Below are 23,842 nucleotides of genomic sequence, written 5' to 3'. Positions count from 1 at the left end.
ACTTAGGAACTAATATGTGTACTATCCAAAAACACATGTTTCAGAATCCTAAGGTACTCACGCAACATTTTTTATAGAAGAAGTTTGGTTACGGGCATTTAATTTGAAGTACTCACTAACTACTTCTATAAAAATTGTTGCTGAAGTACCGCAGGACTCTAAAACATGGATATTTGGATAGGACACATACAACTTCGTAAGTAAAGTCTTGACCTGACTACGGTAGGTCCCATAGTTCTGAAACTACGAGCCTTTAAAGTTTATTTTCTCATGTTTTCCTCAGCCTATAATTCCGTAAGGAAGCATTTGTGCACCCAGGTTGGTCTATACTTTTTGTCTTATCTTGGGTCAGGAATCTCCTCACAAACGTTGTCGGTGTTGTTTTGAAACACCCTGTGTAATACGATGATAACGGGAAGAGAAGAATCCTTTCTTTATTATTTCTGTAATTGTGTCACTTACTATATTCTAAACCAGTGACGGACAAACTATGGCCTGCGGGCCACACATGGCTCCCTGAAATGTTCTTCCCACCCGCGACCCAGGTGGGATTGTTTCTAATCTAACGAATGTAAAGAAAAATAAGGTTAATTCTTAACTGTTGCATTAGGAACAAAGTGACAGATGAATATTTCATTTCATTTCATTTCTTAGAATTAGTACATCCTAGTTAGTGTCAGATAATGAGATATATTTCAATCATTAATAGGGCTGAATTTTATAGAAGTTGATTGCTGTTTTTAATATATTATATTGACCCGCCTGAAGTTTTTTTTTCTTTCGCCCATCACTGCTCTAAATGATGCTATGACCGCGAAACTATTACAAAGCGATAAAAGAAATTTTGGAGAGTAACAAACCAAATTTCCCTTTGAGGAAAAGAGAAAGAGTTGATTTTAAATTTAACGTCCCTTTCAGCAGCGAGGCTACATAAGAGAGGACCTACTGATTAACATGGAATCTAAACCACATGAGCTCCCACCAGGAACTGAACCCGGGTCTCCCACTCCAAACACGCGTATGCTATCCGCTTTGCCGCAAAAGAGCTCGAAAAGCGAGAGAGTCAAATACATATTATACATAATTAAGGTACAAGCTAAATTTCCTTCTCTTAGCTTGTAGGCAGCGATAAAATTGCAATATTTACAGATGTCCCTTAAGAGCCGATACTGGTATTACTTCTTCCATAGCATATTAGATGAATAGAAGTTTAATTACTTGTTTTTGTGCAAATGACATTACGATTACTTCCTTTTTGCTATTAACTGCATTTTTTTGCATGTCATCCATGTAGTGGTTTAAAAAAAAATCCAACGTACTTGTACACATGATGAACTCGAAATTACAGACACGTATATTCCTAATGATCATTAACGACAATTAAGTCTGTCATAATACGTTGACCTGAAAAGTACTTCGTAGAAACATAGCCCTGTTGGAAGTAAGTAAACAACATTAAGTCCCAAGGCATTTGAATTTGATAATTTAGTATGGCATTAAGTCAATTACGGATGACTTTGTAAATAAGTATTACAACGTTGTTAAGACAAAACATGGTTTGACACGTGGCTGATATCTTAATGATAATTATCATCTACAGTATACGACAAATAACATTATAATTGTAGTTGATCAACTAGTCTTTGTGTCACGTGCTGAAGATTGCTCTGAAAATGCCATACACGTATTTTTGAGAAGTGTTTACGTGCAACAGGTCTACATGCTAGTGTTGTATCCTTTTTCTTATTATGTTGTTATTATGAAACTTTGCTGTTTATTTTTTTTAAAGTATTAATAGTGCTGAGTAGAACTGGAACGGGTTTTATGTATATCGGGTTTGATCTCCGACTTATCCCGGATTCAAATCTCTGTGGTCGTTGGGACAATTCCACTTTAAGTAATAGTCGAGTTCCGAAAGTACCTTTTGAAAAAAAGAAAAGTCAAACCAAATTAATTTCAACGATAGCAATCCAATAGCATTCTAGATTTTTAATAGCCTTACTCTAACCGTCAAGCCCAAGTTTGTAGACTTGCACAAATTTGCATTTACATGGCTGCAGACCTAATCAAGGCTATAGCAAACTTGCCTCGATTTCAAGCTTGTTTCAGGCTTGACAATAATACATAATATAAGGCTAACCTTAAAATTCCTTTAAATTGATAAACCTGTCAAGCATGACATAAAATTTACACTTGACAAAGTCATACACAGAGGCAACCTCTAAGGTTAAGTCTAATATGCAAGCATTCTTGCGTAGCTTCTATTCTTACATCTGGTCTAAGCACACACAGGTTTATACGTCAAAACGATCTGGACTCCAAGCATGACTTGGAATTTACAATTAGCAAAGTCATATACAGACAGGACTTCTAAGGTTATCAAGGAAAATTAAGGGCAAACTTACACTTATTGCAGACGTGCTTGCGTACTGTGGAAACTTTATATTGGGCATTAATATTACAATTTCTGTGCCGAAGAAAAGGAAATTAAAAAAAAGAAAAACTAGTTGTTATGCAAATAATAACCGGCTGTGAATACCCGTCGTTTCCGGATTTTAATTCAGAACCCGATAAAAAGAGAGGAATAAAGATCTCCTTAAAGGGGTGTTCTCGGAGGCATTTCATTCTTTGCGTTTAATTTTCTGCTGTTATGTAAGCCCGTATAGCAAATATCTAACGTTCGTTGCATACAAGCAAAGTGTTCTTAGAAACAACCAGAAACGTGCATACTTCTCCCTCCCCAAGCCGATTAGGTCTGTTCAAGAATTCTTTGGTGCAATTTGGTGATTTTAGGTGGTGATATATATTTGCAAATCTCTTGACACATACATTATTATTAAAGATAATTCTTAAGTATCCTAAAATAATTGAATCGAAGTTCGAAGTTAAATGATGGTGTAACCGGTCGTACATGTGAAATGTGTTTTCTTTTAGCATTTTACATTGTTTTTGATATTTTTCAACAATTAATATGAATACGATTAATGAATCATTAAGAATTATATAAAATAACCAAACAACAAGAAAACTTATTTTCAAGAATGATGAAGAAGGATCTAGAAAACTAAATAAGTTTAAAAATGGCGCGTTAGAAACTTTCCTAATAAAATGTTTGCGGATCGTTGAATTGGTAGAGATCGAGCTGCGACTTGGCCACCGCGCTCGCCCGACATTATAGAGTTGAACTTCTTTCTATAAGCTGGGTTAATACATTTCTTGTACGAAACCTCTATGACAACAGTCCAAGAACTCATAGTACTACGCCCTGCATTTCAAGCAAATCGCTCTGCAAGGAACAAAATGCATCTACAGGTACGTATCTGGTTCTCAATAGTTGGTTCTTCCTTTCTCTCCAAGCTTCTCTGGGCATGAGAGACTCCCTAAGCTTACCGATCTCCACGCTGCACTGGGCAATAGATACTACCCACCTCTGCGCTGCTACGGGCAAGAGGTTCCTTTCCAAATATCCGCGCTGCACTGGGCAGAAGATACTACAAACCTCTGCGCTGCTACGGGCAAGAGGTTCCTTTCCAAATCTCCGCGCTGCACTGGGCAGGAGATACTACACACCTCTGCCCTGCTACGGACAAGAGGTTCCTTTCCAAATCTCTGCGCTGCACTGGGCAAGAGATACTACACACCTCTGCGCTGCTACGGGCAAGAGGTTCCTTTCCAAATCTCCGCGCTGCACTGGGCAGGAGATACTACACACCTCTGCCCTGCTACGGACAAGAGGTTCCTTTCCAAATCTCTGCGCTGCACTGGGCAGGAGATACTACACACCTCTGCGCTGCTACGGGCAAGAGGTTCCTTTCAAAATCTCCGCGCTGCACTGGGCAGGAGATACTACACACCTCTGCGCTGCTACGGGCAAGAGGTTCCTTTCAAAATCTCCGCGCTGCACTGGGCAGAAGATACTACCCACCTCTGCTCTTCTACACGCAAGAGGTCCAAACTCATAGAGAAAGGATTATTAGGAACGTTTACTTATTTGTAATTCAGTGTACATCAACATGTATAGGAACTTTTATAATACAAGGGTGAGGAAAAAAACTAGTGTACCGCTTCTGTACCATACAGTACAATATTTTCCGTAAGGATATTTCTGTGCGTTCCCGTCCAACCTAAAAAAAAAAAAAGAAACCTTGTCTATACTGTACTGGCCAATAATTTGTACCTGATATAACGTTGGCTCTGAAAAGGGACGTTCAACTCTAATGAACGAATAAATCAATTAATGTGCCTCTGAATCATTTTCCGACAGTTCGAGAGAAGAATTTGTAATTAAACATACTTAAATAAAGTAATATACTGAAAGAAGACTACGGTGCTAATGAAAATGACTCAAGAGATTGTGTATAAGATATACGAGAGTACAGTATCTTTTATTTTGACACGCAAACAACACAAAGTGCTAATTCTGGACTGCAAATATATACTTTGTATTTCCCAGGAGAGAGAGAAAAAATTCTTATTGCATGTTGATGTTCAACAAAATACTAATATCAGAAGTTTACTCGTAATTTTGCTTAACGAATGTAAACATAACGTGTGAACATAACACTACTACACTCAGTAAACTGCAAATGGATATATATTTATTAATATTGTCAAAACATTTTTCTCACGAATACAAAAGAAAGATATTTTATGCGTGTTGTAGAAATAACTATTTATTCCATATATATTTGTAATACATTTTTATTATTTTTCGCCGCTATTTCATAACTTGTATTTTGATGAGAAGGCGGTAATTGCATTTTAATTAGAACGAATACTAATTGTAGTTATTTCGTGATCGTTTCGGTTCCTATTCTATAGTAAACATAACAAAATTTGTATGGATTTATGTATAGAAGTGTTCTTGAACTCTCTCTTTCTTAAACAAACAGACCAAACCTTTCAACTTACTCCTGTGGTAGTATAATTTTATGCATGGACTTGGCAGAAAGGTTTCGAAGTTGTAAGAGAATAAACGTTTATTAATTACAACATGACCATACCATACATATTGTTTTTCTTAAAGTGTTTCTATCACAGCATAGTCTAGCATTTACATAATGTATAAATGATGAAGAAGAGTGAGACAAAACAAAATGGCAATTGTTGTATCTATTAGAACTAGATGGACAATTCTTCTCTTATGTATGATTTTCTCTAATGAAGAAGCATTGTTGCAGAATGTGATTAAACACAAAAGTACTGTTTTTGATATTTCACAAAATCATATTAGTGGATTGAGTTTGATTTATACGGATAACACAATAATAAGAGGTAAGTGAATTCTATATATTGTATAAAAGATTGCAAGGTATACAAATCTATATATAAAAAGAGTAGTCCTGACTGACTGATGAATGTCCAGACCAAACCACTTAAACTAGACACATGAAATTTTTACAGTTCATATAATTTATGCCTTCTAGGCTACACCCAAGAGCAACTCGAAAGCAACATCGTATGCTGGAGGGGATTGTTTATAACTTACACTAAAAGATAGAGCTAACCTCTTAAATACTTCGTGCAATAATTTATATGAAACATATTTTATAATAAAAATAAAGGTGAAGAGTTAAATACCCGAGTACATGATTTCGACTCTACTTACAGAATATTACAATGTGAAATGGATAATATAGCTAGTTAATAGAATATTCAAAGACCTTGGGGTGCATATAAAAGGACATGTAGAGACTATTGTAGACATGTTAATGAAGTACTTAAAAAAGAACTATAGTGAAAATAGTGAAACAAAGATTACGAGGGAAAAGGGTAATGGAGAAAAAGTATTAACAAATAATAATAAGTATACAGCATAAGTATGCTAACACACAGGAGTTATGTAAATATGACCCGAGCAAGTTAGAAAGCAAAGTTATTTAGATAGACAGACAATACAGTTAGACAAGATGAAGTTAAGCTAGAGAGGGAAATTATACGTAAATTTTATAACGAAATTTTGGGTGTGGAAGCAGAAACGAATTAGAATTTTGTAACCAGGTTGTTGCTATTAAAGGAATGCACAAATTAAACCTTCCAATAACCTTTCAAGAAGTAAAAAAAAGTGAAAGAAAAGAGTAAGACGACTTGCATGTAACTGTGCTCCAGGATGACTAGAAAGGCGTAAACAACGAAGAAATTTTAGATATGTTAGTGAAGTTATACAATATAATGTTTGCGTTTGGTTATATTCCGAAATTCCGGAAACTAAATAAAACTGTGCTTATTCGTAAATTGGAAACCATTAACGTTTCATCTATTTTAAGTAGAGTGCTTACGAGCATTGAAAACACTAGATTAAGGCACAGAAAGAAGGTCAATAATAGATTTGAATATCGCACAGAAAGGATTTATTCTTGCCAGATCAACATTGTTTATTTGCTTCGTGCTAGATATTGTTCTTAAACTAAATAGAAGAGTAAAACCTTTATACGGATGTTCAATTGATATCATGAAAGCTTTCGATATGGTTCCACCAGATATCGTTGTGAAACCATTGATAGGTAGATCAGTTCCTACAAATTACTGCACACTTGTACAAAATTTATATGTAGATAATGCAACAGAGTTTTATAACAAGTGTACAAATGTTTGTGAAACATGGAGTAAGACAAGAAGACCCCTAAGTCCATTACTTTTTAACGTGGTATTAGATGTAGTAATGAAATAAATAATGGATATATGAATTCCGAAATATTGCTGCTAGCCTACGCTGACGACGTAGTATTGGTGGCAGACACGAAGGAAGAATTAGAAAAATTATTTAATATTATAAATGAATTAATTAATGGCTTAGGAATGAAAATTTTACTTGAGAAGTGCGTAGTGTTTTGTAGTTAAGCTTCATAAATTATCATGGTTAGGTGACTTCTACAATCTAACCTTAAATACTATAGACATTAAGGATGTAGAAATATATTAGGCATTTACCTACTTGGGTTGTAAATATGCAGTCTGTAAGGGTATTGAAGATAAATTTCATACTGGAGAACTATCTAAAATGAAGGGTACAGGGGCAAAATGTCACAAAATTTTTAAAAAATGGCGAAATTCAGCATATGCAATAGTTGGACTAAACTAAACACGGCCCTCTGAAGAAAGCATTTTTCACGCTCAATTCTAGCCATAGGAACTAAATACACGTTTCTAATTGGTTGAATGAGGTCAAGGTGAAACAAAACGAGCCCTGCGGGGCTTTTAACCTGTTCTACTCCTACTCCTACTACTCCTTCCACTCCTGCTTCTACTACTACTGCAACTCCTCCTCCTCCTCCTCCTCCTACTACTACTACTACTACAGCTTATACTATGGATTCGTATAGCAAAACTGCACGCGTAACGTAAGTAAATCCTTTTTTTGAGTATTATCTTCATCTTATTTTAATGAAAAAAGTGTTATGAAAAAATTTTTAAAAAAACTCCTTGGGCCGGGTTTGAATCCACACCAAAAAAGATTATGACTACTAGCCTTTTGTGCTAGCACGCTCGGCTACGAGAACCAACAGCAGCCACTCTTTGACTTCTGCTATAGGTATGCTACGTGGCGAGAAACGGATAACTTCAACCAATCAGAACATCGTATTTAGCTCCTATGGCTAGGGTAAAGCGTGATTTAAAATATACCTGAAGAAACAACTAAAGATATTGTATACAAGGGGAAAACGATCATACTCCACAGTTTCAACAAAAGAGCGACCACAGCCCGGACAAGCCGCAGCTCATTGGAGTGCAATGTGTTGTAGGTTGACGCGGGCTGTTTCTTTCATTTTGTTTGTAGTAGTAAATTGGTGTTGCGTCACTGAGAATACGCTGTGTGATTTTGCTCGCATTTTTACAGTGAAGGCAAATGAGGAAAGTGTTGTGCACGAAGTAACTACTCTGTGAAATTCAAGAAAAAGATGAATCACTGGTATAGTTCGTGAACATCGGCGCAAATCTGTCTTCAACATTGGTGGGGACTGGTAAGACCGTTTCCATACCAAGCGATGCTGAAAATATTTATGAAGTTGAAAAACAATGCTGTGAAAGATCAGGGAACCAGAATCGTCTTCAGTGGCGTATTTAGGGGGCTATCGGGCTCAAGCTCCCCCCGAAATAAATTTGTTAGTTTTTCGCATTCCACGTACAACAATAATCCTTTTTACCATTTCTAAGAATGTCATTGAGTTTCCATTTTCTTATCCTCTTTGTTCACAAACAATACTGTATTTGTGAAATTTCATTCCATGTGAGAACTACATCCTTTTGTTCTTTCGTCCTTTCTACTTTTCTGTTTCTTTTTCTTGACGTTACTTTCTTTCATTTCGCCTATCATACTTTATCGACCGTTGTCAGTTGTGATTCAAGTCGGCCGTCATCAGTAACACAAAAACTAAGAGGAGTTGATAAGAGAAACTGGTGTTCCACACCAACTTACGCGGATATCAATATGACAGGACTTTTATTATTATAAAAAGGAAAAATTATATCGTTTAGTAATTTTTAAAAGAACGAAATGTTTGAAGTAAAGAAAATCAAAACGGAGGAATAATTAGCCCGGGAAATTAGGTCAGCCAAGAGGATGCTTCCTTTTCCTTGTATGAATAGAATAAAGGGTTAGATTCACTCTTAAATTTTTGTATCATACCATATAGGATTTATCGGTCTGAAATTCTTGCCATTATAACTTCAATTTATGCATAAATTAAAATATATTTAATTCTCAAACTCAGGTGTGCAATTGCCTACTTCCTTTCCTGTGTTGGGCATACCCCTCGAAACAAAATCCTAAATATGCCATTGGTTGTCTTCAACATTGGGAGGTGGGCAGATTTGAGGCTTATTCTAGGGAAGGTAGACGAAACTCATATTACGGTAGATGAATCTGAGGTGAACCTGTTGTAGAGTATATTATATATTAGGCGATGTAGATAAAGTAGTAGTACATATCAGTATTACAAACCACTGCCGTGAACACATTCTGAAATCTGAATACATGTATATTTATAATTGGTATGTTTCTAATTAGGCATCCACAAAGATCCACGTTAAAATTGTTTTATAATAATATAATAATATAAATAATGACTTCCCCAAAACTATGAAGAAAGAATATCAATTATGTATGACGCAACAATACTCTTATTTGAGCAAAATGATTATAATTAATAGCATTACAGGAATCGTTACAGAAATCTGAAGCATGTCATATACTCTTTAGTTAACAGATGTAAGCTTAAGATTATGGAAAACAATATTCCAGCAATTGAATTCTTTTCTTTGCTTACGAAGCATCCTCTCTCAAAAGAAAAATTGGGACACGCGGAAATACATAGGAATAAACCATGGTTCGACCAGGAATGCATTAAACTAGCAGAGAAGAGAAAACAGGCAAAATTACGTTGGCTACAAAATCCGAATGAAATAACTACACAAAATTTCGTAAATATCAGGCGGGAAACTCCCAAAACTTTTAGAACAAAGAAACGCGATTTTTTGAAAGCTAAAATTAAGGAACTTGAAGATAATAGTAAAAATAAAAACATTCGGGACATGTATAAAGGGATCAACGAATTTAAAAAAGGCTTTCAACCTCGTGCTTATATTAAAGAAACCCGACGAAACAGTTCTCCCTGATACAGATAGCATTTTAAATAAATGGAAAGACTTCTTTGACGACTTGCTTAACACACAGCCAAAAACTACTGTGCATGGAGAAAGGGAGATACAACACCGCAGAACCGTATATTCCAGAACCCAACCGAATAGAAGTAGAAATCGATATAAAGAAATTAAAGAAACACAAATCTCCGGGTGTAGATGAAATTTCGGCTGAGTTAATTTTAGCTGGAGGCGAAAAACTGAGGAACAAGATACACAAACTCGCCCTCCTTACCTTGAACAAGGAAGAATTACTACAAGAGTGGAAAGAATCAATCGTTGTTCCAATCCACAAGAAAGGCGACAAAACTGACTAATAATTATCAAGGCATCTCTCTTCTGTCAACATCCTACAAAATCCTTTCAAATATTCTATTAGCAAGATTGATCCCATAAGCAGATGAAATTATTGGGGATTATCAGTACGGATTTAGACGAAATCGATCAACTATCGACCAAATATTTACCATTCGCCAAATACTCGAAAAGAAGTGGGAATACAATCTCTCCATACATCAACTACTTATTGATTTTAGAAAGACTTATGACTCGGTTAGAAGAGAAACATTGTACAGGGGGACACTTCTAAATGGTACACCTTAGCCGTAAATCTCCATATGGCTGTACCATTTAGAAGTGTCCCCCGCTGTACAACGTTCTTACAGAATTTGGAATACCGAAAAAGCTAATTAGATTAATTAAGGCATATTTAAATGAATCCCAAAGTAAATTCTGGGCAGGAAAATTTTTTGTTCACGAGCTTTCAAGTCGACAATGGCTTGAAATAAGGAGATGTGTTGTCGCCATTATTATTCAATTTTGTTCTGGAATAAGCTATAAGGAAAATCAAAGATAACAACCAGGGCCTTGAGTTGAACAGTGTTCACCAGGTTATGTCGTACGCTGATTATGTAAATTTCATAGGGAATGATAGGAGAACAATAGAAAGAAATGCAGAAGTCTTATTAAACGCTTGCAGGGACATGGGTTTAGAAGTAAATGCAGAGAAAACGAAATACATGGAAATGCGTCGGGACCGTAATACGGCAAATTGTGGATGCGTTAAAATATTAAATAATAATTTTGATAAAGTTGATAGTTTAAAATATCTAGGATCAATATTGACAGACGAAAATCATATTCACGAAGAAATTAAATGTCGATTAAAAGCAGGGAATTCGTGTTATTATCCAGTTCAAAATCTCTTGTCATCGCTAATTCTGTCGAGGAATTTCAAGCTTAAAATATATAAAACGCTAATCATGCCTGTTGTTCTGTATGGTTTCGAAACATGGTCGCTTAGTCTGAGGGAAAATCATAGATTGAAAATATTTGAGAACAAGATCCTGAGACGAATATCCGGACCCAGGAGGAACGGGAATGGGGAATGGCGGAAACTTCATAACGAGGAACTACATAATTTATACGGATTACCAAACATTGTTAGGGTCATCAAGTCTAGAAGGCTTAGGTGGGCAGGTCATGTAGCTAGGATGGATGAAAGTAGGAACGCTTTCAAAGTCTTGACTGGAAGACAAAGCGGAAAACGACCAAGGCAGAGATTAGGAAGACCAAGGCACAGATGGGAGGACAATATTAAGATTGATCTCGCAGAAATAGGAATCCAAAGTAGAAACTGGATCCAATTGGCTAAGGATAGAAGTCAGTGGAGAGCTTTTGTGGACGCGGCATTGAACCTCCGGGCTGAATAGGCCATAGAGTTAATTAGCTTAAGAAGCATGAGTAGATGCCTAGGCTAATACTACAAATAGATGAAATGCGCATTTACTGAAAAGATGGATTCTAGTGACATTAGGTAGTCTATATACTCTTCGTATGCTAGGTCCTTGGGGAGAGTAGGAGATAAGATTTCACATCAGATTACGTCACGCACAGTCGCACATCTTCATTTTCATTTTCATTAAAAATGGAAAAGCCAAGAGAAACCAATTTCATCTCACTTTCCTTTGTGGCAGTCGGGCAAAAATCATCATATTTATTTGCAAAAATCACTTTTCAGATCTGATTATTGGGAGAGCCTTTAGTTCCAATGTTGGGAGGGACATGTCTCCCCATTTCCCGGGAATTTGTGCCCATACCTACAGCTGAGACAATTTTGCAGCATGAGGAGAGGGGCATATCCTCCTCTGGAATTTATTGCAATTTGTGCCCAAGTAGCGGAAGTGGAATTAATATATATTGATGAGACTACTAAACGGACTACAGCACGAAGTTCAGTTTGAAATACTTCAGAATATGATTCTTTTTAAAAGATGGAAAAGAAAAGAGAAATCAATTTCAACTTACATTCCTTTGTGGCAGTCGGACACTAATCATCACACATATTCCAAACAGCACTTTTCACGTCAGATTATTGGGGGGAGGGGGCAATTTTCCACCAGGTCGAAGATTGGGGGGGCATGACCCTCTCGTCTCCCCGGGATTTGCGCCAGTGTTCGTGAAGTTGACAAAATGTTAAGAAACTGTATGAATCAGACCAGACCCGACTGTATGCGTAAACGACTGAAATGTTTTCCAAATGTCAGTGAGTCAGAACGTTGTGAATTGATTAAATTGTTCAGTGCATTGAAAGACATACCTAGGTAAATGAACAAAACCCATTTTCAGCTGGATTAATTCCAGTTCTTGGTGTTCAACGAAGGTAACCTAGAAAAACTAAAGAAGAAGGTAGCTTGAATGACTTTTCGTATTAGTATAAGGTAAAAGTGGTGGGTGATGAATAAGTGCAAGAAATACTCGTACGATTAAAGGCTTTCATGTCATTGTTTGCTATCAAGAATTGTTGTTTCTTCACGCGGGAGCTCATCTGGATCGGATTCCACATTAAGCTATAAGCCCACGTCTCATAATTATAGCCTCGCTGCTGAAATAGACGCAAAACTAAAAACCAAACCAAAATTTGAATCGACGTTTAGTAACTATTAAGAGAGACATGATAGTCATAGGCAAACCTCATATTGATTAAAGAAGAAAGCACAGCAACCTTTCACGGAAGATCTCAGAGGAAGTAAAAAATGCTATGATGGGGCTTTTTGCGTCTGTGAAGAGCAGATGACTCATTATGCCAGCTATACACTATAGGATCCATCTTAGGAATTCTCTTAGCATTTATCTTCTGAAAAATGTTACGACATGCCTCGTAGGAAATCCTATCCTTTTGTGTCAGACACGTGAAGATTTTTCCTGTCTGACCTGATTACGTGCTTGAGAAGTTCAGCATGCATTTCTCACGAAATATTAAACTCTGAGGTGCTGCGCGTATGAAATCTTCTTTCAAGATTATATTACACATTTCTTCCGTAAATTTTGCAAATTTGTGAGATCTAAAATAGGATAGCATCAGGTTAACTACGCCCGTGTTTGTCAATTGTTAAATTGCACACCTCTATAAAGGCATACTTTATCTCACTTGATGAAGCTTGAAACGAAATCTTACATATTTTCTTTCCGAAATAGAGCGTGTTCTAAACAAGAGAAATATCATAGGATCGTTCAGAACACAGGAAATGACATGTGTTCTGATGCCATCACGTTGAGATTTTAACTCTAGAAAAAATCGTAAATAATTTTGTAGGATCTATCCTATAGTGTATAGAAGACCTTATAGCCTTAAGGACTCGCAAAGGGTATGTGATGAAATGAACACCCAGGAAATTAGTTTAGAAAAATCTATTGAAAGTGCAACTGCTGTCAATAAAGTTTCATTACAAAAGGAGTTACAAAATTTACGTTCAGAGATACTTGTATTATCTGTCAGGAAAGTAAATGTACACCTATTTTTCGAGTCTGGCATTCCTGCGCTCCATCCGTGGAGAGTATGAGAATTAAATCAATCAAATGTTTACTGAGGGGCAAAAAGAAAAGTTTAATCTGAATACGACATTGCAAAGAGGCAAGGCTGTGAATACGAATAGTGCATACTGTAAATAAAGGACGACACCGAAAGAGAAAGCCAGAAACAGCTGTTAAACTTAGAAAAAAGAGTAAAAATTGTCGAAGTGGGAACATAAAACACAAATACAACAAATACGCCGACAACTAAATATTCACCATGATACGATCTTGGTGTAGTGGCTAAGGTGATGGCTTAAAAATGCAAAGGTCGCCAGTTCGAATCCCCGTCAAGGACATTTTAAAAAAATTTTGTTAATAATACTTACAGCTCATGAGAGAGTAAAAGAGGTCGTATTTAGTTTTTCGCAGCAATTATTATTGGTAATGTTTAGTACTGATAATACTTTTTGTCTTTGCGTATTGCTTTTATTCTTTTCTTCATTTCGAAAGAGAAGAATATCCGAACAAATGCCACCAAAAATTATCTTATTTTGAATGTAAACGCCATTTGCAATTAGTGAAGAATAAAAATTGAACGTTCCGAAGTAGCTGCAAAAAGTAAAAAGAAAAACATGGAAGTGGACCATACTCATGGTTACTAAAAATACAATTTCTACATGCCTTACACCTCCCGACCACGTTTCTACGTTAGCAAGTAAGAGGCTTGTGTTTAGGTTAGACTGGTCAATACGTTTTGCAAAGGGGCCCGGTTTAGCTCTGACGCATCACAGGTGCGAGAAGGGAGCAAAACACTTTTCCTCTCTCCCTCTGTGTGTCTATTTATCTATCTATCTGTATATATATAACGCTATTTATGAATGCCATAACCACCCTAATTTTCAGCGGATTGAGACGATACTTGGCATAAACATTATTTTTTTAAAAATATCTTGATGAGTTCGTTAACCAGAATAATCAGATGAAAATGTTCAAAATGACGGCCCTTCAAACTCTTAAAAAGTTCCAAGGGAACCAAATTTCGCCCATAAATAGGTATTCAGAAAGTTTGAATAACTTTTCCTCTTTTACTGAAATTTTTGTGTGGAGGGACTTATTGAAATGTTGGATCCGATTAATCGCCTAAAGAAGGTTCACACTCTTTCGCTACGGTCAGGTTTTTTTTTTTTTCAGAAGGGGTTATTTTCCTATCGGAACAATATGTTTATTAGTGATGATATGGAATTACACATTGAAAGTGAAGTAATTGGTGAAACGTGTTATTTGAAAGAATAACATAATAAATGTGCTTTCCCCTAACACAGAGAACTGTAAATCATGTATTTCGAGTTCGGGAGCCTGAATGGCGAGGAGTGTTATTTGATTTGCTTTTTAGTAACACATTGCATTGCAAATAAAGGTAGGCAACATTAGTGGTAAGTAAAATAATAATAATAATAATAATATGTGTTGTTTGTGGCAAGGCAATATCTTCCTCAATTCTTCTTCAAATGTAATGATTGTAACGCCATTATCTTCCTTACAAACAAAATATTAGCCATTTATATCGAGAGAATGGGAAATTGTAGTGATGCGAACAATGTTGGTCAGTATGCACTCATAGTACTCAGAAAAATAAACGATTTCAATGCAAAATGAACGAAGAATCATTGTCATGGGTAGTCATGGGGCCACGGCAGAGCCCTCTTCAGGCAAAATGTCGATAACTTATATCGAGAGAACAGGAGGTGATAGTGGGATGGGACCAACGTTGGACACCGTGGACTCATAAGGCGCTTCGAAAAAAATAGGGGGGCGGGCGCCAGGCAGCCTTACTTATTTCCACATAATAATATAAAATTATATTGTCGAAATACACACACGAGTTAGCTACTAATATTTCATATTATTATTATTATTATTATTATTATTATTATTATTATTATTATTATTATTATTATTATTATTATTATTATTATCTACATCGTCTTTTCATTACATGAACATGTTTGACATGAAACCAAAGAGAAGATCCATCATTCGTAGAAAGAATAAGAATAGTCAGTTACTATAGCTGTGAACGACGGCGAAAAATACGTAAAGAGTAATTACCTGTAGCGAAAAGAAACAACACTTTCTCTCAAATGGATAAAAAATCAACCCGAGATATATTCGCACTCGCATGGAAGGCGCGAAAAGCCAGTGTTTTGTCCCCCCCTTTTTTTAACTGACTCACCGAACGTGTTTCAGTAACTTACTTATTGCTAATTTTACTTGCTTCACTTGTTTAACTTGCTTTTTCTAATAACTTATAACAACAGGGACACGAACACAAAAACATCGAGGACAGTTAAAAATCACAGATGCTCTCCCGCCGGGAGTCGAACCAGGTAAACCATACACCAAACGTGCACGTGCTAGCCACTAGACTAGCGGGGAGGGCACAGCTCACTCTGTGTCGTTAGGGATTACGACCACTGTATTGCCAGCTATCACTTCTGTGGGTTGTATACTATGATCACATGTTTCATCTTTGCTGGAAGAGTTAAACCTACATTCTATGTAATACATGAGGTATTTAGACCTACATGCTCTTCATATAATGTAATAAAAGGGTCATGCTGGGAATAAGAAAAAGAATATTCCTTGGACAAAACGCAAACTAGAGCTCCTTCATGGCTAAGCGGTTAGCGTACGCGCCTTTGGCGTGGTAGACCCGGGCTCGATTCCCGGCGGTAGCTCATGTGCTTCGGATTCCACGTTAATCAGTAGGTCCACGTCTCATATAGCCTCGGTGCTGAACGGGACGCTAAACTAAAATCGACTCAACTCAACTCAAAACGGAAGCTATTGGCATCAGAAATATTTATCTACGAGGCATGCGCAGTAGTATATTTCAGAATAGTTACTGTTTAGTTCAGTAAACGAAGAAAGGGGTATAAAAAAGCAAATATGTCGCGTCAACGAGATCGACCAGAGTTGACAGAGGCGGAAGCAGATGTGTAGTAATACAACAACTTGGTTAAATTGATAATTGGTTCTTTAGTCTGTAGTAGATCGTATCACAACTTTACGGGAGAGCAGAGGAAGACTTACTAACACTATCATATAGTAAGCTATAGTAACACGATCATATAGACACAAATGGATGTAACTGTGAGTAATACAACTTGGATTTAACGAAAGCCGTTTAGATATTCAGTGGTTTGAAGGGTTGTATAAAACACAAACAGATAAGACACAATACAATTCTTCATACCTCAGCTTCCAGTAGCTAGATACATGCAATTTCTGATTAGATACTGAAACTGCTGTCGGATTTTGATACATGACGTATTGCAGGATACAAAATGCTTTGCATTACTTGTTTGTTTGTAGACAGCTACTATCTTAGTGTTCTGAAAGGCTGTGTATAAACTAGGGATAGCCAATTCCGGAATTATTACTTTCCGGACTCCCGAAAGTAAAACCGGACAAATTCCGGAATTCGGAAAATTCCGATTTTGAAATAATTCCAGAATTCGGAAAAATCCGGAATTTAAAAATTTCTAATTTCGTTAACATTCCGGAATTCGGAAAAATCCGCATTTTTTCGAAATCCGGAGTTTTTCTCAATCCGGATTCTTACCGAGTTCCGAAATTCTTCTGAATTAGAGAGTTTAACTGAAAATTCCATAATTTTCCGAAATAAGGAAAGTGAAAGTTCCGCTTCCGAAAAATGAATTTATTTTGGTTAATATGAATCGAGGCGGATATAAGTCTTTGACCAGGTAATGGCGACTGCTTTGAAAGAAAAGGAGAGTATGAGAATTCAATCTGTCATATTTGTAGTTTCGTGTGAAAAAAAAACAAACTTGTGAACCAGCGGTTTAAGAACAACACAAGTTATTAATGTTAGCTTTGCCGACTTCATAAAAGAAATACGTAAGACATTTTGAATCGAAGAAATATAACATACAAGTTTGCAAGCGGAGACAAAGAAACCTAACGTAAACAGACTAAAGACGAATCGTTTACCGCGTAGCGATCGCGGTTCAGTGGTCGAGGTGCTTGTGCGAATGCACGTTGTATTTTTTTTTACTTTAGGATTTTTGATGGCGATTGATCGGCGATAACATACGTTTTATTATATTCAGATATTTGAATACTTGGATATTTCAATACTTGAAATATCAAATCTTCAGGAATAATAATAAACTAATATTAATAATTATTATCTCGTAGAAGATTAAAAGCTAGGAGCTAATTATCGCTCAGGTCATACCATTACAAGCAGAAACGTGACATTTGGAAAGAATATTTCGGTTTCCTTTAATGTTGCTCACGAGAAGAGGAATTTCTCATCTGGTTTCTAAAACAAATAAAATAACATGATAATTTACATTTTACATTCGAGATAGGTCAAGGCTAACTCAAAATTTTCGTCTGTCTTTGGAAATGAGAATCGAGACGAGACGAAAAGTATCGTAAACATTTCCGTCTTGTCTCGATTCTCGAAATAGTGTATGTCCATTCTTTAAGTAACAATTGCTCTGTAGACTGAATCTCATAGGCTATTTCGTTACATTCTATTTCAGAGCTCATTGAATTATGCTCTGTGTAGGTATTTTGTAGCAAAGCTTTTATATTTACCTCTGCATATCCTAAAAATTAGTTTATTATATGCCTTACTGTTGCGTGATATTCAGTTATATTTATTACAGTTATTTTCCTTAAAACATACAGTAGAATACTTTCTACATGAAACTTCAATGGAACGTTCTAGTTTAAAATGTTGGTAGTTGCAGAGGTGTGTCTTGAAGGTACGGAACCCTTTCCCCGAAATCTCTACTTTTAAGTAAGTTTTGCCAAATTTCAGAGCAAGTTTAAAACTTTTATTATTATTATTATTATTATTATTATTATTATTATTATTATTATTATTATTATTATTATTATTATTATTATTATTATTATTATTATTATTATTATTATTTTATCAACACCGTGTATAATCTTTAAAAGATATACGGTTTGTATCTGAATAGTAAAAGCTATTGTCGATCTCGGTCGTCGAAAAGTCTTCAGGAGGCAAGGACATCGATCACATTGTGGGTTTGAGTTCCGAAGGGCCAAGTATATGGGCTCGAGCCAAAAATTGTTAAAAGTTATAGGCTTCGGCCAAACATGTTCAAAACAGCTGGGACCGGGTTTAGGCTTCTCAACGGCTCGAGCGGCTCGGCTTACAGCTCATTCACTATCGAACCGAACCGAGAAGTGAGACGAGCCAACAGCTCACCCAACCGAGCGATTTGAGCCATCGGCTTAGTTGAGCTGAGTCGAAACGTGCCGATGGACTAGTTTCAACTTAGTTGGCTCGAATCGGTTCACATGAGCCGAGTAGGTGACCCATCCCAACCGAGAAAGCTCGAGCCATCGGCTCATCCCAACCGAGCCGACTCGAGCTGTTCGCACAGTTGATACGAGCTGAGCCGGTTGATATCACTACCCGAGTTGGTCTTCTGCTTGGGCTCAAGAATTCGACCGTGCAGGTCTCAGCCTTGATTTTAAGAACTACAGTATATACTTACGAGGGCTATCCAGAAAGTAGATTACGTTTTGGAATAAAAAATCAACAAAGTATAGGAAACAAATTTTATTATATACAGATGAAAGCCACACACAAATACTACTTTTCGACATAGTCACCATTCAAATTAAGGCATTTATCGTAGCGATGTACGAGCTTGGAAATTCCTTCGTCGAAAAATTCGGCCGCCTGCGACTTCAACCACTTCGTTACCTCTTCTTGCAGCTGTTCGTCGTCATCAAAACGCTGCATAGCCAGCCACTTCTTCATTACTGGGAATAGGTGGAAGTCGCTCGGTGCCAGGTCGGGACTGTACGGCGGATGAGGAAACAACTCCCACTGAAAAGATTCAAGAACTTCACGCGTGACATTTGCCGTGTGGGGCCGGGCGTTGTCGTGAATCAACAAGATCTTAGAGCTCAACATTCCTCTGCGCTTGTTTTGAATTGCTCTTCTGAGGTTTTGCAGAGTTTGGCAATACCTTTGAGCGTTTATTGTAGTGCCTCTTTCCAGGAAGTCCACCAAAATCACACCTTTTCTGTCCCAAAAAACAGTCGCCATCATCTTCCTTGCCGACATTGTTTGCATGCATTTCTTGGGTTTTTGGGGAGAACCTGTGTGCCCCCACTGCATTGATTGCAATTTCGGTTCACAGTTCACGTGTTTCACCCATGTTTCGTCACCAGTAACGATGCGATCGAGTAAAGAGTCACCATCCTTATTGTAGGCGTCCAAAAAGTGCAACGCTGCAGCCATTCGCTGATTTTTGTGGTCCTCTGTCAAGATTTTTGGAATCCATCTTGCACAAAACTTGTGGTAACCAAGCTTTTCGCTGATGATTTCGTGCAACAAACTTCGCGAAATTTGTGGAAAACTCAAAGAAAGTTCCGTTATTGTGAACTTTCGATTTTCACGGACTTTAACATCGACTTTTTCGACAAGTTCGGCAGTCACTTTGCTGGGTCTCCCACTTCGATCTTCGTCGTGAACATTGGTTCGGCCATTTTTAAATCTTATGACCCACTGTCGCACTCCACCTTCAGTGATAATGTTGTCCCCATACACTTCACACAGCTGCCGATAGATTTCTATCGGTTTACAGTTTTTTGCTGTCAGAAACCTTATTACTGCACGCACCTCGCAGCTCGCGGGATTTTCAATTAACGCAGACATTTCAAACCGTCACAGTATCTTAACGGAGCACAGCACGAACCTCTCACTAGCACGGCTAGATGCCGACTGAGCTGCGCAACGCTCTGACCCCAAGATGGCCGCGCTAGCCCCGCCCCTAGCGGACACAGACGAAAACGTAATCTACTTTCTGGATAGCCCTCGTATATTGGTGATTACGACATTTGAGGGTGTCTCGTAATAATAACAGTAAAAAAACTCTTGTCTTCTCGTTATCTAGACGAGACGAGATACACTAAAATTGCCCCAAGAGGTGCATTAAAATTACGAGACGAGACGCTCCCCTGTCGTGAGCAACACTAAAAGTATTCCACATTACTGCTTACATTTCTCATGGCTTTCGCTTTACAGTCAGGCCATTATTTCAAAACGAGTTAAAACGAGCTGAACGAGCGAGCGAGTCATTATCAAAGTCGACTCAACTCGAAACTCGACCTCGAAAACAGCGACCTGGCTCGGAACTCAACTCAAGAAAATTACCTTTGCCTCGACTCGAATTGAACTCGAGTCCAGTCGAATTTTGGCTCGACTCGTGCTCATCCCTATTCGTATTTGTATTTTATGTTTCCACTTCAACAATTTCTACTCTTTTTTCCTCCGTTTACCTGCTGTTTCTGGATTTCTCATTCGGTGTCCTCCTTTATTTACACCATGCACTATTCTTATTCCCAGCTTGTGACCCCTTCAATGTCTTATTCAGTTTAGGCTTTTCTCCTTACCTTGACTACACATGTGATTGATTTAATTCTCACTTTCCGCGCAGGACCGATGAAAATTTATTATTATTATTATTATTATTATTATTATTATTATTATTATTATTATTATTATTATTTTTATTATTATACTATTGAACTTGCACGGCGAAATTACTGTATAATACGATATCATTTCCTTAATTTTACTCCATTGTATGTTCTTTAGTTTATTATTGGACATTAAATTGTCTCCAGACCAACGAATAAATTAACTACGGCATGCACTTTGGTGGAAATATCATTACAGGAACATTATTGGTTCGTTACAAACATGTTCATGTAATGATATTTCCACCAAAGTGCATGCCGTAGTTAATTTATTCGTTTAGTTAGTTTATTAACGAGAAGACCAGAGTTTTTTTTTATTATTATTACGAGACAGCCTCAAATGTCGTAATCACCAATATAAGTATATACTGTAGTTCTTAAAATCAAGGCTGAGACCTGCACGGTCGAATTCTTGAGCCCAAGCAGAAGACCAACTCGGGTAGTGATATCAACCGGCTCGGCTCGTATCAACTGTGCGAACAGCTCGAGTCGGCTCGGTTGGGATGAGCCGATGGCTCGAGCTTTCTCGGTTGGGATGGGTCACCTACTCGGCTCATGTGAACCGATTCGAGCCAGCAAACTTGAAACTAGTCCATCGGCACGTTTCGACTCAGCTCAACTAAGCCGATGGCTCAAATCGCTCGGTTGGGTGAGCTGTTGGCTCGTCTCACTTCTCGGTTCGGTTCGATAGTGAATGAGCTGTAAGCCGAGCCGCTCGAGCCGTTGAGAAGCCTAAACCCGGTCCCAGCTGTTTTGAACATGTTTGGCCGAAGCCTATAACTTTTAACAATTTTTGGCTCGAGCCCATATACTTGGCCCTTCGGAACTCAAACCCACAATGTGATCGATGTCCTTGCCTCCTGAAGACTTTTCGACGACCGAGATCGACAATAGCTTTTACTATTCAGATACAAACCGTATATCTTTTAAAGATTATACACGGTGTTGATAAAATAATAATAATAATAATAATAATAATAATAATAATAATAATAATAATAATAATAATAATAATAATAATAATAATAAAAGTTTTAAACTTGCTCTGAAATTTGGCAAAACTTACTTAAAAGTAGAGATTTCGGGGAAAGGGTTCCGTACCTTCAAGACACACCTCTGCAACTACCAACATTTTAAACTAGAACGTTCCATTGAAGTTTCATGTAGAAAGTATTCTACTGTATGTTTTAAGGAAAATAACTGTAATAAATATAACTGAATATCACGCAACAGTAAGGCATATAATAAACTAATTTTTAGGATATGCAGAGGTAAATATTTCGAAATTATGGAATTCAGTTAAACTCCCTAATTCAGAAGAATTTCGGAACTCGGAAACAATCCGGAATTTAGAAAATTCCGGAATTGAGAAAAACTCCGGATTTCGAAAAAAATTCGGATTTTTCCGGATTCCGGAATGTTAACGAAATTAGAAATTTTTAAATTCCGGATTTTTCCGAATTCTGGAATTATTTCAAAATCGGAATTTTCCGAATTCCGGAATTTGTACGGTTTTACTTTCGGGAGTCCGGAAAGTAATAATTCCGGAATTGGCTATCCCTAGTTTATACACAGCCTTTCAGAACACTAAGATAGTAGCTGTCTACAAACAAACAAGTAATGCAAAGCATTTTGTATCCTGCAATACGTCATGTATCAAAATCCGACAGCAGTTTCAGTATCTAATCAGAAATTGCATGTATCTAGCTACTGGAAGCTGAGGTATGAAGAATTGTATTGTGTCTTATCTTTTTGTGTCTTATACAACCCTTCAAACCACTGAATATCTAAACGGCTTTCGTTAAATCCAAGTTGTATTACTCACAGTTACATCCATTTGTGTCTATATGGTCGTGTTACTAAAGTTTACTATATGATAATGTTAGTAAGTCTTCCTCTGCTCTCCCGTAAAGTTGTGATACGATCTACTACAGAATAAAGAACCAATTATCAATTTAACCAAGTTGTTGTATTACTACACATCTGCTTCCGCCTCTGTCAACTCTGGTCGATCTCGTTGACGCGACATATTTGCTTTTGGAATACCCCTTTCTTCGTTTACTGAACTAAACAGTAACTATTCTCAAATATACTACTGCGCATGCCTCATAGATAAACATTTCTCATGTCAATAGTTTCCGTGTTGTCCAAGGAATGTTCTTTTTCGTATTCCCAGCATGACCCTTTTATCACATTATATGAAGAGCATGTAGGTCTAAATACCTCATGTATTACATAGAATGTAGGTTTAACTCTTCCAGCAAAGATGAAACATGTGATCAAAATATACAACCCACAGAAGTGATAGCTGGCAATACAGTGGTCGTAGTCCCTAACGACACAGAGAGTGAGCTGTGCCCTCCCCGCTGGTCTAGTGGCTGGCGCGTGCGCGTTTGGTGCATGGTGTACCGGGTTCGATTCCCGGCGGGAGAGCATCTATGATTTTTAACTGATTTCGATGTTTCTGTGTTCGTGTCCGTGTCGTTATAAGTTATTAGAAAAATTAAGTTAAACGAGTGAAGTAAAATTAGCAATAAGTAAGTTACTGAAACACGTTCGGTGAGTCAGTTAAAAAAAAGTGGACCAAACACTCGCTTTTCGCGCCGTCCATGCGAGTTCGAATCTATCTCAGCTAGATTTTTTTATCCATTTGAGAGATAGTATGGTTTCTTTTCGCTGCAGGTAATCATTCTTTTCGTATTTTTCGCTGTCGCTCACAGTTAAAGTAAGTGACTATTCTTATTCTTTCTACGAATGATGGATCTTCTCTTTGGCTTCATGTCAAACATGCACACGTAATGAAAAGACGCTGTCGATAATAATAATAATAATAATAATAATAATA

General features: G+C 37.1%; 2 protein-coding genes across 4 annotated transcripts in view; one reads left to right on the top strand and one right to left on the bottom strand.

The window, feature by feature from the left end:
• The window catches only part of LOC145685763 (trypsin Blo t 3-like), a 127,699-nt gene that overhangs the window by 55,643 nt on the left and 48,214 nt on the right, over positions 1–23,842 (bottom strand). The window lies entirely within an intron of this gene.
• Positions 4,838–23,842, top strand: part of LOC145685762 (putative glutamate receptor) — a 60,210-nt gene continuing 41,205 nt past the window's right edge. The window contains exon 1 of the mRNA XM_081758272.1: positions 4,838–5,274. Within this exon, the coding sequence (XP_081614398.1) occupies positions 5,097–5,274 (178 nt within the window). The 5' untranslated portion in view covers positions 4,838–5,096. The remainder of the gene's footprint in view (positions 5,275–23,842) is intronic.

Source organism: Thermobia domestica, chromosome 5 (assembly GCF_964235325.1).
Source record: "Thermobia domestica chromosome 5, izTheDome1.hap1.1, whole genome shotgun sequence".
Lineage (NCBI taxonomy): Eukaryota > Metazoa > Arthropoda > Insecta > Zygentoma > Lepismatidae > Thermobia > Thermobia domestica.
The sequence above is the reverse complement of the archived record's forward strand: the minus strand, read 5'-3'. Positions and strand labels throughout refer to the sequence as shown.